This window comes from Streptopelia decaocto (genome assembly GCF_964273445.1).
Source record: "Streptopelia decaocto genome assembly, chromosome: 5".
Lineage (NCBI taxonomy): Eukaryota > Metazoa > Chordata > Aves > Columbiformes > Columbidae > Streptopelia > Streptopelia decaocto.
Genome location: NC_138659.1, coordinates 64,380,567 through 64,396,361, shown reverse-complemented (window position 1 = coordinate 64,396,361; position 15,795 = coordinate 64,380,567). Strand labels below are relative to the sequence as shown.

The following is a 15,795-nucleotide window of genomic DNA, read 5'->3' as shown; positions in this document are numbered from 1 at the left end:
ACTGTTTGTTGATGTCCTCTCTTATCATTCCCTGAATGAATCCCTTGCATATGACAGAGTCATGCTTTTCATGTCAAATTTTGTTGGTTTATATTATAAAAGGCAAAATTTAAAGACACTTTTCAGCAATACTGTTGAACTTAATGCTTTTTCCTATTTTGTTTATGTCATTCACATTATAATCCAGGCTAAGAATGAAAAGGCAAAGAAAAAAAGTTGTTTATCTAAGCATGTGTGCTTACATATGATCAGCCTGTGGAATACATTATATCAAGTATTCTATCTCTAGATTTGTAAACAGGAGGGAAACACATTCCTCTTAAATAGACAAATCTGCAGCAGGAAAGAATAATAAGTGATCAACAGACTAGGACTTTATTCCATTTCTGAAACAAAATAGTTTTTATAGCCCCCTATTTTTCTTAATGTTACTTGTTAAACTATTATACAAACAGCCAACATTTTCTAAGCGGCTCTTTAAAATGTTGCATGTAGTACCCTCATCTGCATAACAGAATAAAAAGAATCTCTAATTGTAGTTAGCCCATCAATAAAACAGAAGCTCATGCTACATAAAGTTGTTCTACCACTGCCTGTACCGGGGACATGGGGAAGGATGAAAACAACAGAAAAGTATAAGAAAACCTGCCCGACTTGAAGGTGTCTGCACATACAGCTGCAGAAGAACACAAGTTTGTTGTAACTGGAAGATTCCCCAAACGGAGGGCTCTTAAAGCACGATTTAGCACTGTGTGATTGATGGGCTTAGTCCACACAATAATGAGCAGCTTCATGGAAAAAAAAGGAATAAGTAGTGCATTTCTCACTCCCATGTCTTAATACTAAAATATATTTCTTAGTGCTATCTATACATAATTTTAACCCTTTGTGTGCAAACTTCTTTTAACACTTTCAGCAACTACTGAAGGAATTAATAACTAGTAACTGGCAACAAAGTTAAAAAAAATATCTGTAAAGGTACACAATTGACGAAAAAAGAAAACAGAAAATGAAAACAGCAGTAAGAAGATGCATATTACCTCTATTAGAGACCATAAAGAAAAGCAATCTTTCCATCACCAAGAGATTGCTAAAAAATACTGTCACTAGTACCCATCTGCCCCAGCATTTCCTTATTGCTGTGTAAAAACTGTTTTTTCTTCCCCTTTCTTAGTGAATAAAATGAATAAACATCACAAGGCAAAGCCGATAGACATACTCATTTCTATCAATGGAGTTTTTATCATACTGTATTATAATTTAATTTCTTTTACTTGTAAGATTTTGAAAAGAAAATAGAACATGGTATTTTGTGTAAGTTGAGTACTGAGCGCTCCCTATCAAGTAACATAAACAGGTACTACTTTAATTTCAACCTTAGGTATGTGTCGATAGCTTATAGAGAGCTATGAGCTATCACACTGGTATTTTCTTTTCCCACTGCTACCTATATACTTGTACTAGCTTAATGACAAATTGATTAAAGCAGATGTTTATTTCAACTCTAACAACTCTTGTGACCATTACTAATCACCAAATTAATAGCCTATCAGATATATATTATAAGCCCAGATCTATGCTGCACAGTGGATAATATTTTATTTGAGGGTTAAGATTTGAGAACATGGAAACAATTTTAAAGAGCTGAGAAAAGCCAAAAGCACTGTAGATCTATTAAGATGAAATTAAGATTCACAGAGTCTATTTTGTTAAATTCACAATTCATTTCATTAAAAAAGAATCAAATGTTTGGATTACTATTAAAATTAAGTTTGTACACTGAAAATAAGTAAAACATGGATGTCCAGGACAGGTTTACCTATAAAACTGCTTTCCCATGAAAGAAAATCTTACATGCAGATCCCTTCTCATTTCATAAGACAAAATAATTGCATAGGTCTACTGTTTATCATCAATATATTCTTCCTGTTCTAAATATGCAAAATATCCTGTTACAGAGTATTTAAAGTCTAACAGTACATAATGAAATATTATTTTTGTGTATTTAAATCAATATATGTATTTAAATCCTAGTGCTTTTTACAATATCACTCTACTCTTTTCAGACAGTCTTCCAAAACTCATTTCTGTTGCTAATCATTTAATCAAAATGGATCGATTCCCCCTTCCCCCTAATACAATACTTTAAAAAGTCTCGCTAGCTCCCCAATACAGTGCCACCATAAATGATTCAGGGGAAAGAATTTCATGAAAAGTTCTTTACTATAATGTTTTTAAGCACTTCTACCAGAAAACATTAAGTGTCTTTTTTATCCTTGGTGGAAACCACAGGAGAAAAGTTAAGCTATACAAAGATCATAAACAATAAATGCATCTCCAGATGTAGTAATCAAAAACGTCTATCAGCATCTGCTACTTAACATCTCACATCGGTGCCCATTTGTAAGCAATGAGCAGCTGCATCTCGCTGGGGCAAGAAGCAGCTGGTTAATCCAAAGCGCTGGCGGGGGGTAGGAGCCAACGTGACCAACACCAGCAGGACACCTCGGGATGGAGCTGCTTGGCCAACACATCATCTCCTCTCGCAGTGGAGAAGTGGGGTTCCTGGGGAGCCGGGGAGGGGAAGGTTTCTCGGAAATATTCAAAGTTTTCACCTCCCACCAGGTTCTTTGCCACGTGCACATTTGGGTGTATGGCTCCTAAAATCTCACAGACATTCTGCCTTATCTCGTGTTTAGATTCTTGCTGATGCTGTCATCACTGTCATGATCCAATATCATTCTAAGCCTTTTTTTTCAGGCATAGTTTTGGAAGTTTTCATTGATTCATCTTATCCTGAATTGAAAACTAATAAAAAGAACCTGTTTATGAAACACATCAAAACTGGTGGCTTTACACAACCAGAACTGTATTTTTTAAATACAGTTTTGATTTAGGAGACAACTACTCTGCTGTCAGCCCTTCTTCTGCCTTATTTCCCTTCTTCTTCCCTCTCCCTACAACTGACAAACTGCCTTTGTTTAAGATGCTGATATGGACTATGAGCAATAGCAAGGAAGTGGGCATGACAGCAAAATCCTGGGCTCTCCTCCTCAGCTCTTTTCCAGCACAAAAGACCAATCATAAAACATAAAACTCTGATAAGCCATTCTTAAGGCTGATCTGTATCTCACATAACTAGTCAAGATCTTCCTTAGAAAGACTAAAAAGTTAAAATCACTCTGATAGCATCAATTTCTCAAATGCTTATATATACACTAAAGCTAACTAGTGTTTGTGTTTCATGCAGGGAAAAAGAATAATGTTTCTAAAATTCTTTATTCTAGATAAAAGGCCCACGAAAAACTCTACAAGCAACATTTGTTTTCAGGAAGATGCTGACCTTGAAACTGTTTTGTCCTCCATAAAGTTTTGTAGGAGTGTTCACTCTTAAATGTTTGAAAAAAATTCTCTGTAAATATTCCCCTTCCACAAAAGAAATATCACTTTCCTCCCTTCTGCTCCATAGTTAATTGTCCAAAGCTGGCTCCAGTACCAGTAGTCAGCAATAAAAATACTGATGCAGAGGGTTGTTACTATAACATAGCACACAATGAATTTAATCAGTTATGATATGGCAGTATATACTAGAATTTCTAAAAAGAGCTCCTTTAAATACCTCATTTTGTTAGTCACAACTCAGCTGAAGGGTTTTTTTTCTGATGACAGCAGGATGAGTAGCCAGAAAAGCCAGCAATTACTTTCTTTTCCTTCTATAATGAGAACCTCTTTAACCAAAGCAGTGGGAAGTCCCAAACAACTTCATGCTCCACTGGAAATCTGTGTTATTTTTTCTTCCCTGCCTGCAGCAAATATTCTAACTTTTAAAAATTGAAGTGGGGGTTTGGGTTAGGAAGAGATGGAGGATTAAGCATTGTCTTTGAGATTTAGAAAAAAATAAGCTCTCTTTTTAACTGTTAAAAAAAAAAAAAAAAAGTCTTCAGGAGTTAATTTTATGGCATAAAGTCTGAAACAAAAGATTTAACAGACTTCAAAGAAGGACAACTACCCAGAGAGAAGAATCCATCTCCACTGACTCCTTAAGCGAGACACATTGGAACAAGAAGAGCATGAAAACTGAATGGATCGGAGGCCAAATCCGCAAAAAGACATATGCACTGTAATGCTTCTTATCTCACCACCAAATTGTTAGATGCCCAGTGCTCAAGTTGAATTCCCAAATCCAGAAGGACCACCACAACTGCCCACACAGATAACAGGTTACAGTTAGAAGCCCAAGGACAACACGGCTGGAGACCTTCTCAGCTACCTGCACTCTCACCTACATGTGTTTTTAATGACTGGGACTTGCCAATCAAAACCATTTACAGGCCTAGGTGTGTACACAGCTTCTCTGGACAGAAATGGCTGGATCAGAATATTCACCAGGAAGGTGTGAGACACACAGGACATCAGGCAGACAAGCTGTTACTATCTGGAATCTGACAGCAGATAGAGTGAATAGTGAAGATGCAAAATGGTTAGGTCGGGCACACAGTGTCTGGCTATATTTAGGCATGGGAGTTCATTAATAAGGAGTAGTAAGAAGTATTCTACTAAAGTAATTCAAAGATTTTATCCTATACATAACAATTTATGATCTGTGAGATTTTTTTTTTTTTTTTACAATGACACTTCATAAACCAACCACAGCAGCATGAAAAGAACAGAATAATTATATTAAGGGTGAACAGAGTTATCAACCATGATACTCTGGCTGAATGTATTTATGATGTGTGGAGACCACAGAATCTTATCTGGACAGAAATAAAAGAGCATAGGGCTATTGGTTCATGCAGATTAGGAGAGAAAGCTGGTTGGTAGAATTGGAAAGAAGGTGGTCTCCACTGTCAGCATCTTCTACAAGGTTTTTCTGGAATCTGAACAACACCATGTTGGCTGCCGTACAAGAAACACTCCACTCTCCTTTTACACCCTCTCAAAGAAGCAGTGCCAAGAATTGGTGTTACTGCATGCACCTCTCCCACTGGGCTGGTTGTGTTATAAGAAGAGTTGTTTCATACTGATTTTTGGCTTATGTTACTTTTCATAAGCCTCAGCCTTGCTAGCTCTGAACTGCAGTTCTAGTCCTGGGCACAGAGAAGCAGTTGAAGTGCCTTCATGGCAGACCCTAAAGGATGCAATGCAGCACAGCCCCCGTATCATTTTCAAAAGCTTGAACTGGAGGGAAAAACAACAACAACAAATCTCAAATTGTAGGACTTAGCAACCTATTGTAAACCTGTCTGAAACTAAGGCAAAGCGTTGTGCTAGACAGATACGTGCAATTCTGCTTTAAAGTTAGCCCAAGGCAAGATGTAAGCCAGCCTGAGCCACAAGGCCCTTCACCCCCTCATTAGCTGTACAGGAACAGCTTCAAAACTTCCCAAATGCTTCCTAAAAACAAGCACAGAAGAGAGAAGGCACAACTTCACTGGATAACAAAAAAAAATCAGCCTCAATAACAAAGCAGGTTTATAGCAGTCATAACCTCCCTCTCCTTTCCCAGGAACTCTTGCACATGGCACAGGCTACCCCTGCTTCTCTTTTTCCTGTATGAGAGTAGCCATCAGCATCACTCCCACTCCTAAATTCATCCCAGTCCAGACTCAACATCTACCTAATTAAAGGAAGAATAATTGCCTTCAGCTTATATTTATCTTTATGGATCTATTTCAGACCTAAAGAACTTGCAAACTTGTCTATTCTTGCCAGCTATGTTACTCTGTCATAATAAAAATAATACCAAAAAAACATTACTTTACCTACACATCCTTAGACAATCGGGACCATAGCAACACTAGCACTTCCTATAAAAGTAGTTTGCTTTATAGTAGTCATGTCCTAAGCACCGGAATTCAAAACAGGTCTCACTGGCATGTCACTGGGGAAAGACTTGGGCAGCCTGTTCCACTGCTTCACTGATACATCCTGCACTAAGCAAAACAGATTATTCAAATGCCAATCACCGAATGGCATGGCCATGGCACAGGAGGAACAATTTTTAAAAACAAAAGTATTTTGTATTTTGATTCACTTATTTTGAAAGAAAATCCAGCACCAAATATTTTTTCAAAAAGGAAACCAAAAAGGTACTACTTAATTAAATCCATATCCAGCACAAATACTAACATCAAGCAGTTGGGTACAAGAGACAGGCACACTGCTTGCATTTCTATTTTACAGGCAGGAGTGTCAGGAAAGTTGTAAAGAAAGTCTGTTTTACTCTGCAGTTTGTATTTTTGGAGGTAGGCTGGAGAGGAAATAATGAATATAAAAAACCTCCAAGGACAACTGAAGCCCAGTGGTTCTTATGTTCTGCTCTGTTGAGCTTGCCAAACCAAAATACATGCTTATATATGTGCATACAGTACGCCATGGAAGAGCCTAACTTAGAAACCAAGAGCAAAATTACTTTATCCTTATCAAAGAGAAACCCTCACGCTCTGTTTCCCATTTTCCAGACAATTAGTACTGAACTCAGAAAGATAAAAGGCATATTTCATCAGAACAGAACACCTAAGAAAATTAAATATGCCAGTTTTAATGCATCTCTTGGCAAGAAGCATCTTGCTAACATAACTAGTTTTACATTGCAATATCAATACTGCAGCGTTTTCCAGTTTTAACACATTCACAACTGGCCTGCAATAAAATAACAATGTACAAAGCTCTCAGCTAAGTGCTTGCAGCTGCTCACTTTGCCACTGGCTCCTTCTCTTCTCCTTCCTGAGAACGCTGCCTTCTAGGAACAATACACGACATTCAAACTCCAGTTCTTCTCTATTTTTACGAAGTCGGGCAATTTCCTGAATAAAATGTAATGCTTGCAAGTAACAATAATTCTGCAAAGTGTTGATTCACATTTACAGAGAGCCTGCAACTCTGAGAATTCTCAGAGAACCTCATGAACTTTACATATCGTATACTGAATATACCGAAGAGCGGAGTGTGAACCTACCACAGTATGAAAAATAAAATCAACAAAAAGGCTGATAGTGACACACGGTATTGCCAAAATCCATTTTAAAAAATACCGCACAAGGCCCATTGCGAATCACAAGGTTTTAATTTAAAATTTGAAGAAAAAAAACCATCTCAAGTGTGTTCTGAGGGTTCAAGCCATTAGAGTGCATTTGGGTCATGTTCTGAACATTTCCTATTAGATATATTGTTTAAATGAAAGCTGCAATTTAAGCAAATGTGATTGATGCCAGAAACATGAACTAAAGAAAAAAAAAAAAACACTATCTCAAGTCCTTGATAGATCTGGCAATAATTACATTGAGCAGAAAATTAGTACATTGGAAACATATATTTAATCTTGAAGCGGGAGCTTTATTTTATTGTTCTCCTCAGCAACCCAACAATCCAGGTCTTTGAGAACCAGCTGAGGGCTCGAACCTACCCTTACTGAAGCAAGCTACAATTTTCTGGCAGTTTAATAAGAACAGAAGCAGTCGCTAAACCCACCGAGATCTCCATGCCAGGTTTTCCTGGAATTCTCCTTGAAACTTCATAGCTAATGGAGAAACACGCAGAGACTGTCACAGTTCTCTGTTAAACAGAAAACTCAAGAACTGGACTCAGCATGAACTAAAAAACACCTCATGTCACGTACATCAAATATGTAAAACTAACGGTGGGATATGACTAAAATGACAGAAAAATGAAAACAAAATCTTGGAAGAAAAAAAGAAAAAGTAGTTTTCTGTAGTATTTTAAAACATTAAATATACTATTTAACTTCACTTTGGAAAAATCACAGATCACCACAGTAACTAGTATTAAATGGATTCTACTCTCTATCAGAAAAAAGTAGTTATTCAAAGAATAAGATTTTTAATAATCCTCCATCAACTAGAATGCCCCTGGGTTGTTTTTGTTTGTTTGTTTGGGGTGTGCACATGTGTTTCTTTGATAAAGTAAACTCTAATGAAGTGAATTTGTTATATGATTGCTGTCAATTTTTCCCCTACCAGAAAGCAAAAAACGAAGCTCTGAGAGGAAACAACAGGGAACAGATTTACCCTGCTATCTGCAAATAAAGCTGCGATGATATCATTAGAATAGTGAATTTGACTAATAAACCAGTATATTTTTACCTGTTTTTCCATCCGGTAAGAGGAATTATACCATTCTGTGGAGGGGAATTATATCCAAGAGGACAGCTGGATATTTTAAGATTTTATTCTTATGTAAATCAGACTATCAATAAGTGCTTATTATTTATGCACAGATACTTACATTATTAAACAGCTCTTTAAAGCTTGCATACATTGAAGATTTTACCAAATAACTAGGGTATATTTTTATAAATAAAACAGAATTTCATCCAGCTCTCCAGAAGAAATAACAGTATGGCTAAGAAATGAATAGTCTGAATATCTATCAAAGTTATAATGAGCAAAATGTCACTTTTTCATTCCAGAATACCATGAATTTACACACTTTATACTCTTGAATTTATCCTTCTTACAATTACATAAAATATACTATTAAATATTATGTTAAAAAATAAGGATTTTTTTTCTAAACATCTTATTTCCACCTAGTTGTTCTTCATTGCAGAAGCCTTGAAGCCCAGTTTTTGACCAGTTCTTACACGGTTTTCTGGTAGCTCTTCTTTTTCCATACCACAGCAGACATTCCCAACATTTTAATGTTTCCCAGGTAGGTAAAACAACTCTTATTCTGATTTATGCCTGGGAAGTTACATACACTAACATGAGATCCAACCTGCCCATCAATCAAAGATACAGTTTCAACACCAACAGGACAAGTCCAATTGCCTAAAACCTGCCCCAGTGGAAAGTATTAAACAAAAGAGATTGATTTGCTTTCCCCAAAACAACAGCAATGGCTGTAACTGGGAAGTACAGTGCTGTAAATGTTACAGCACATCCAGTAAAACCTGACAATTTGAAAAATTCACCATGAAACCCTATTTTCACCGAGCATTTGTAACCCTGGAACCTTTCCAGAAGCTCAGAATTTGTCCAGATTTGCAAAGATTGACAAGGGATGACAAAAACTACAGATCCGTCTCCAGGGTAAAGGTGTCTCCTGGAAAAGCCCAGAAATACCGAAACTGCTCAATAAATGATTTAACTCCTCAGTTCTGTAATTTTCAGATTTTTCTTCCTTGAAACCAGTAAAACTTCTCTTGTTTAATATCACAATTCGAACTTTGAAAAGTCCCCTTAGCATATTCCTTACATTTCCATAGGCCTATTCCTGAAAACTTATTACCCTGCATCTTGATACACTGAAACCTATGGAAACTTTAAAACATCTGTGAACAAAATTCTATGAGGGAATAAAATGAACAGTTATCAAATCAAATAGTACAGAAAATGAAATAAAATTACCTTAAAGTAATAGTTTTCACTCCAAAATATGTTTTAAGTCTATATGATCTTCCTGTTACTATCAACGGCACATTTCATTATGAAATTAAGGGGAAAAAAGCCTAAGTATTTTTATTTGTATCTCGTTTTATTGTTTTACATGCTAGTCACTTCAAATAATCAAACCATTCTAATGGAAATGTATGCTCAAAGCTGCATTAGAACACTAATTTTGATTTAAAATGCCACTGTGATTCATGCTATCCAATAGCACGATTCAGAAATCAACATAACTGAGAGATGGATACACTCAAACAAATTCTAAATAAATATAAAAATAAGAAAAAAGGGGCGAAAAATCCTCCATAAAAACACAAATAACTAGATCATCTTATGCTAGGGAGGAGAAAATAAATAAATAAATAGAAAGGGTTGCAAAGTTTCCTTTATTTCCTAAAAACTCAGCCCCCAAGGCATGTTGTGTATTGCACGTGATGAGCAGATATAAAAGTATCAGGGAGGAAAAGGCAGAGGGAGGGGGAGCAGGAGATAACACACAACCCTGCAGCTATGACTTTCTAATCAATAGGATTCTTGACAGGAATATAAATCTTACTTTCACACCAAACAGTAAGAGTTCAGAATTTTCACAGAAATCCTTATTTTAGAAATCACAGGGTTATAGGTTTGCTGCTGAGACTGCACAACAGTCTATCTAATGGGTGGGAAAAAAAAAATATCCAGAGTTACGGAGAACAGTATTCACACTTTGAATCAAATTCCAGATGATTTATGCAGAGTATAATAAAGTAATAAAAACAAGTAATGCATTTAGCTGATTTAAAATAATACTTTATCTTCTAGAAAACTACTGTGTATGTATATGACATTACGATACTTTCAATGCAGGTTTTGAGTGTAAGGATAATTTCTACAAAGAAAATAGTTACATATTTTTTCAAACGTAACACAAATCTGATCAAGTTCACATTCTTCATATGAAGTTTACAAATTAGATGGCAGTATGGGACTGGATTCAGTGATTCAGGAGTGACTTTTTTATGTTCTTCATCTCCTGATGTTTTAAGGGACATAATTAAAACACATTTAACTAAAACTTCCATACGTGAATGGATCACGCTCGCAAACCAAGCAGCAGAGTAAAACGACAAATCATAAGTGTATCATCTGATGACAAAACTCTCAATCTCTGGTTATCAGTTTTGCTCTCGATATCCAGTGATCTTAACAATGAGGCTCCTGTACTGAAATTTTATCCTAGATATAGTCTGCTAATATGTTCAAAGTGTCTTTAAGTGGAACTGGTCTCTTTCTACATGTGCATCATAAACTAGACAGCTTAAATAACTTTTTTTAATTGTTATTTTAAAGACCAGAGTTAGGAAAGAACTAAGAGCAAAAACTCAATTTTTATGCTAATATTTGTGTCTATGAATCCAGCAGATGTGAGGCTCACAATCTGAAATGTGAGCACAGCCAAAAACAATTTGAAAGCGGCTGCTCTGCAGAGTTTATTTCATCCAAAAGAAAGCATTTGGAATACTAAATATTTAACACCAGAGCTTGCCTTGGATAAGCCGTTAGTCTTTATAAGAATCTAAGAAGGCTGTATGAAATGTGACCAAACCGGGGATTTTCACTCTGAAACTGTAATTTAAAGTTGACTCCAGAAAAGTTAAAATTCAAATCCCCATTTCCTCCATTTTCTGGCATTGATGTCAATCTTGACTAGGACAGGAAAATCCACCACCAGAACTTTTTCAGTTCAGGTAAATGGAATAAAACATCCTTTTATGAAAGACAAACTCAAGACAGCAGAGTGACACAGCTGAGCAGCACAACCCACCGGATAAGACAAAAGTTCCGAGTCAGGGCAGAGAAAACTGTGATGAAATAGACACAAGACAAAGGAAAAGCAATAGCAAAATAGGCATGTGAGGTACAGACTGGAGAACGGGAATGTGAAGAGTGCCTTAGGCTGAACGGTTTTTGGCAGAGTATTGGAGCTATGAGTAAAGAAACTGCTTCCAGTAGTTAGAGTGGTACAATGCACAGATGAGTAGATCTATTTTTTTTCCCCTGTTCTTTGTAAATAGGTGTTATAGAATGACATCAACATGTGTCCGTACTGCACACTGGTAATCAAACCACTCATCAGCATCTAGAACTCATTAAGTGTTCGGACACAGAAAAAGGAAAAAAAACTTCTCAGTGAAGAGTTTATTAATTCAGAGTTTAAAGATATTATCACTCTTGAGCTTTTGTCATGATAAAAATTCATCGTTTAGTCCTAACCTTGGTTTCCCATCTCATCCTGAGAGTCTCCAGTTGGCTACACAAGAAGTCCCAGGGGTACCACTGCAGGCTCTTTCTCACCAATACACACAGCACCTCTGCAACAGATATTTTTCTTTCTGGACTATTTATCAAGCAAAGCATTAAGGGGAGGATTCAAGCCAGTTCATTAAGTGCAAAGATGAATCCACAAATCCAGTGAAAGAATATGCCCCGTGACAAGCAGAACATCACCTTCTGGCACCTCTCTCTGCTGGAGAGGAACAAGCTGTATTTACGTCTTTTCCCCAGTTCCAAACAACATTGCTAAGACAATTCTGGGGCCAGATACTATTTAAAATAAATATAATTTTGAAGGGAATAAGGCTCCTATTAGATAGGGCAGGATAGGATGAATTGAAAGAAACAACTTTGAATATGTCTATTCATAGTTAACTTTAACATGCGATTTCTCCTACTCGACAAGTTATTCCAGTAGTTCTTTGTTCTTAGTCCACCCAGTCGTTATGCGCTATTTTAAGTTGCAAGCTCTTTCTCTAAACAAAGACAATAAGCTATTCCAGTAAAAACACGATGCACTAATTGTACTTTACAGGACAGAGCTCCTCCATTCTGTATTTAATATGGGAAAATATCTAAAACACTGTGCATCTTACTATGTTTCCAAACCTCTCAAAGTCTAATCACTGTAGATTCTGATCAAGACACATGACAAATGTACTCAATATAATTACCAATTTCACAAATATTTTTTACTTATTATAAGTTTAAAAAATACTGAACAAAAAAGACAACTATAGGTATTATCAGTTCTCCAGTTACTTCTTTTTACAGGGTACTTTTTAATCTGTAGTGTCTGCAAAGTGTTACTCATATTTGTGATGTGATTCTTTGGCAAAAGACTAAATAATATTGATATTTCCCCAGAAATGTAGGTAATAATACTAGATGCATCACTAAAACATTGCCTGGTCAATCGGGAAATCCAAAAAAAAGAAGCAAAACACAGAAAGGAAAAATGTAATTATACAGTAGACATGAATTGCAATAAATTTGGACTACATTTAATTGTACTCACAGTTGACACTGGTCTCCTTTGATTCCCTTAGTTGTGCAGAAACATTTTCCTGTTTGCATGTGGCAAATGTTTGCATGTCCACTGCATGTGCAAGCTATAAAATCAAAAAGGTAAAAGTGAGATTTACTTTAAAACTAAAGGAATTTTCATTGATTTTATACTTCATCTTAAATACATTTCCTACAAGCTACTTTAATTATGAACTTCTTTAAAGAACGCTTCACGAGCACATCATTTAGTTTATTTTTGGCAGAGTTAAGACTATTCATGTGTCATTAGGGGCTTTCCTCCACACCTTAACTAACAGCAGTTTGAGAATAGCTGTTAAAGTCTACCATTTCAATGAGCAAAACAGAAAATTACTAACAATACATCTTTACTATACAAGGTGAAGCACTGGTGGCAAAAGCAAAAGGCAAAATTCCATTAGTTTCAAATGTCTAATTAGAGAATGTATTATTTCAGATGTTTGGTAAAAGTTCTATTATAACTCAAACTGTTGCTTTGGACAAAAGCAAACAAGTATATTCTAGAAGCAAAACCAGGCACCTTTAAAAGTTCCTGAAACTTGAACTGGAAGAGAGTCACAGAAATAACATCGTCACCCCTCTCCTTTTTAAACTTGGTGGCTAAAGTAAATCTCTCCACAGCCATCTGCTGACTCTTGTTGCTTGATTGATTCTCATCTCTAGACAAACCTTTATGTTTCAAGTTCCTGTACTTTCTTTCCACTTTTCCTTCCCATGTTTAGGTAAATGACTGTCTTGTTCGGGCAGTCCTCCCTTTTCTAACCAAGCATACAAAACTTATGGTATATCAAGAAGTTCTCATATCATACTAGAATAATTACTTGCTAATATTCACACTACATTTAAAGTCTTTCTTTAATACAAAGTAACTGAACCTACTGTAATAATCATATTGTGCTTTCACTGAAGTTTTAAATATGATTAAAAGATTTATTATGTATACGTATATTATTTATTATGTATATTCTATATAATAAAAGTTTATTTTCCACTTTACAATCATAATACTGAATTTCTATCAGATGGATTCAGTTTTAAAGTTTCTGTTCTACTGACAAGGAATATTACACAACGAATACTTCTGTGATGGTGTCCTGTACTAGTCACACTCCAGATACCAGAAATGTCTATGCAGCATATAGTGATGCATGATGTTCTTGCCTTTTATAACAGGGCTTGTAAGCACATTTCTGAACAACACCTACAGTTACCACAGAGTGCTAAATTTAGTAATTTTGCTATGATCTTGAGTCTCTACAACAAATGTTCATTGAAGTGCTGCTTCTATATAGTCTGTTTTGTTTTCCTAAATCCATTCATGTTTTCCACTCTACAGTTATAAAATCATTTAGACACCTTAAGATGGAAACGCCACCCCTCAAAAGTCAATTTTAATTGTGTAAAACTCTGCTAAACTTTCAGTGAAAAACAAAGGAACATATTCTTAACAGCTTATTCTGCTTATGGGTAACTGCTCTTTAACTGCTCTTAACAGTGATGGACCATCACAAGACAGCATGAAAGCTATAAAGAAGTTAAAAGGCTGCATTCCAAGTCATATTCCAAAAGCTGTCAATATACTGGCAAATACAGAAGCTATTACGAATCAGTTTGAATTGATTGCTCCCCTAATTATTGCTCATTTAATAGATTGCATATGTGAAAGCAGAATTTCCTTCAGGAGCTTTTATTTACTAAACACTAAAATATAAAAGCCTTTGGACACCATGCATCTTTATCATCCTTCCTGAGGAAAAAAAAAAAGGGGGGGGGGGGGTGTAAAATGAAATATACAGTAAAAGTAACAGACATAGCCACATGAGACTTTGTGGAAGAGTGAGAGTTTCTAGTGGGAGCTCAGATCCAGTCCATGAAATTACTGACAAAGAAAACACTTTAGTACCCAAGGACAGCAAAACCAAACCAGCACCTACATGTGAATATATGTGAACAAGTGCAATGGCAGAAACAGGATGATATTATTATAGAATCATTTCAGCAGCAAGAGACCCTCAGGGTCATCAAGTCCAACCATAACCTAACTCTAGCACTAAACCATGTCCTTAAGAGTATTGTCTAAACGCCTTTTAAACCCCTCCAGGGTTGGTGACTCCACCACTTCCCTGGGCAGCCTGTTCCAATGCCCAACAACCCTTGCCCAGAAGATTTTTTTCCTAATATCCAATTTGAACCTCCCCGGTACAACTTGAGGCCATTTCTTCTTGTCCTATCACTTGCTACTTGGGAGAAGAGACCAACACCCTCCATGCTACAACCTCCTTTCAGGCAGTTGCAGACAGTGATAAGGTCTCCCCTCAGCCTCACTTTCTCCAGTCTATACAGCCCCAGTTCCCTCAACCGCTCCTCATCACTCTTGTGCTCCAGGCCCCTCACCAGCTCCGTTCCCTCCTCTGCACTCTCTGTAGTATTTCAATGTCCTTCTTATGATGAGGGGTCCAAAACTGAACACAGGATTCAAGGTGCAGCCTCACCAGTGCCGAGTACAGTGGCACAACCACTCCTCTAGTCCTGCTGGTCACACTATTCCTGATACAAGCCAGGATGGTATTGGCCTTTTTGGCCACCTGGGCACACTGCTGGCTCATATTCAGCTGGCTGTCAATCAACAGTCCCGGATCCCTCTCTGCAAGGCAGCTTTCTAGACACTCTTCCCCGAGCCTGTAGTGTTGCCTGGGGTTGTTGTGACCCAAATGCGGGACCTGGCACTTAGCCTTGTTAGAGCTCATAGAATTGGCCTCAGCCCAACAACCCAGCTGGCTTAGATCCCTCTGTATGGCCATGCTACCCTCCAGCAGATCAACACTCCCACCCAATTTGGTGTCATCTGCAAACTTACCAAGAGTGCACTCAATCCCTTCATCCAGATCATTGATAAAGAGGCTAAACAGAACTGGCCCCAAACTGAGCCCTGGGGAACACCACTCATGACTGGCCAACAACTGGATTTGGCTTCGTTCACCACGACTCTTTGGGTCCAGCCATCCAGCCAGTTCATTGGCCA

General features: G+C 36.9%; 1 protein-coding gene across 3 annotated transcripts in view; it reads right to left on the bottom strand.

Annotated features, from left to right (window-relative positions):
• ATRNL1 (attractin like 1) overlaps positions 1 to 15,795 on the bottom strand; it is a 488,525-nt gene that overhangs the window by 330,648 nt on the left and 142,082 nt on the right. For all 3 annotated transcript variants that reach the window (XM_082052467.1, XM_082052468.1, XM_082052469.1), the window contains one exon: positions 12,745 to 12,838. In XM_082052467.1, the coding sequence (XP_081908593.1) occupies positions 12,745 to 12,838 (94 nt within the window). The remainder of the gene's footprint in view (positions 1 to 12,744; positions 12,839 to 15,795) is intronic.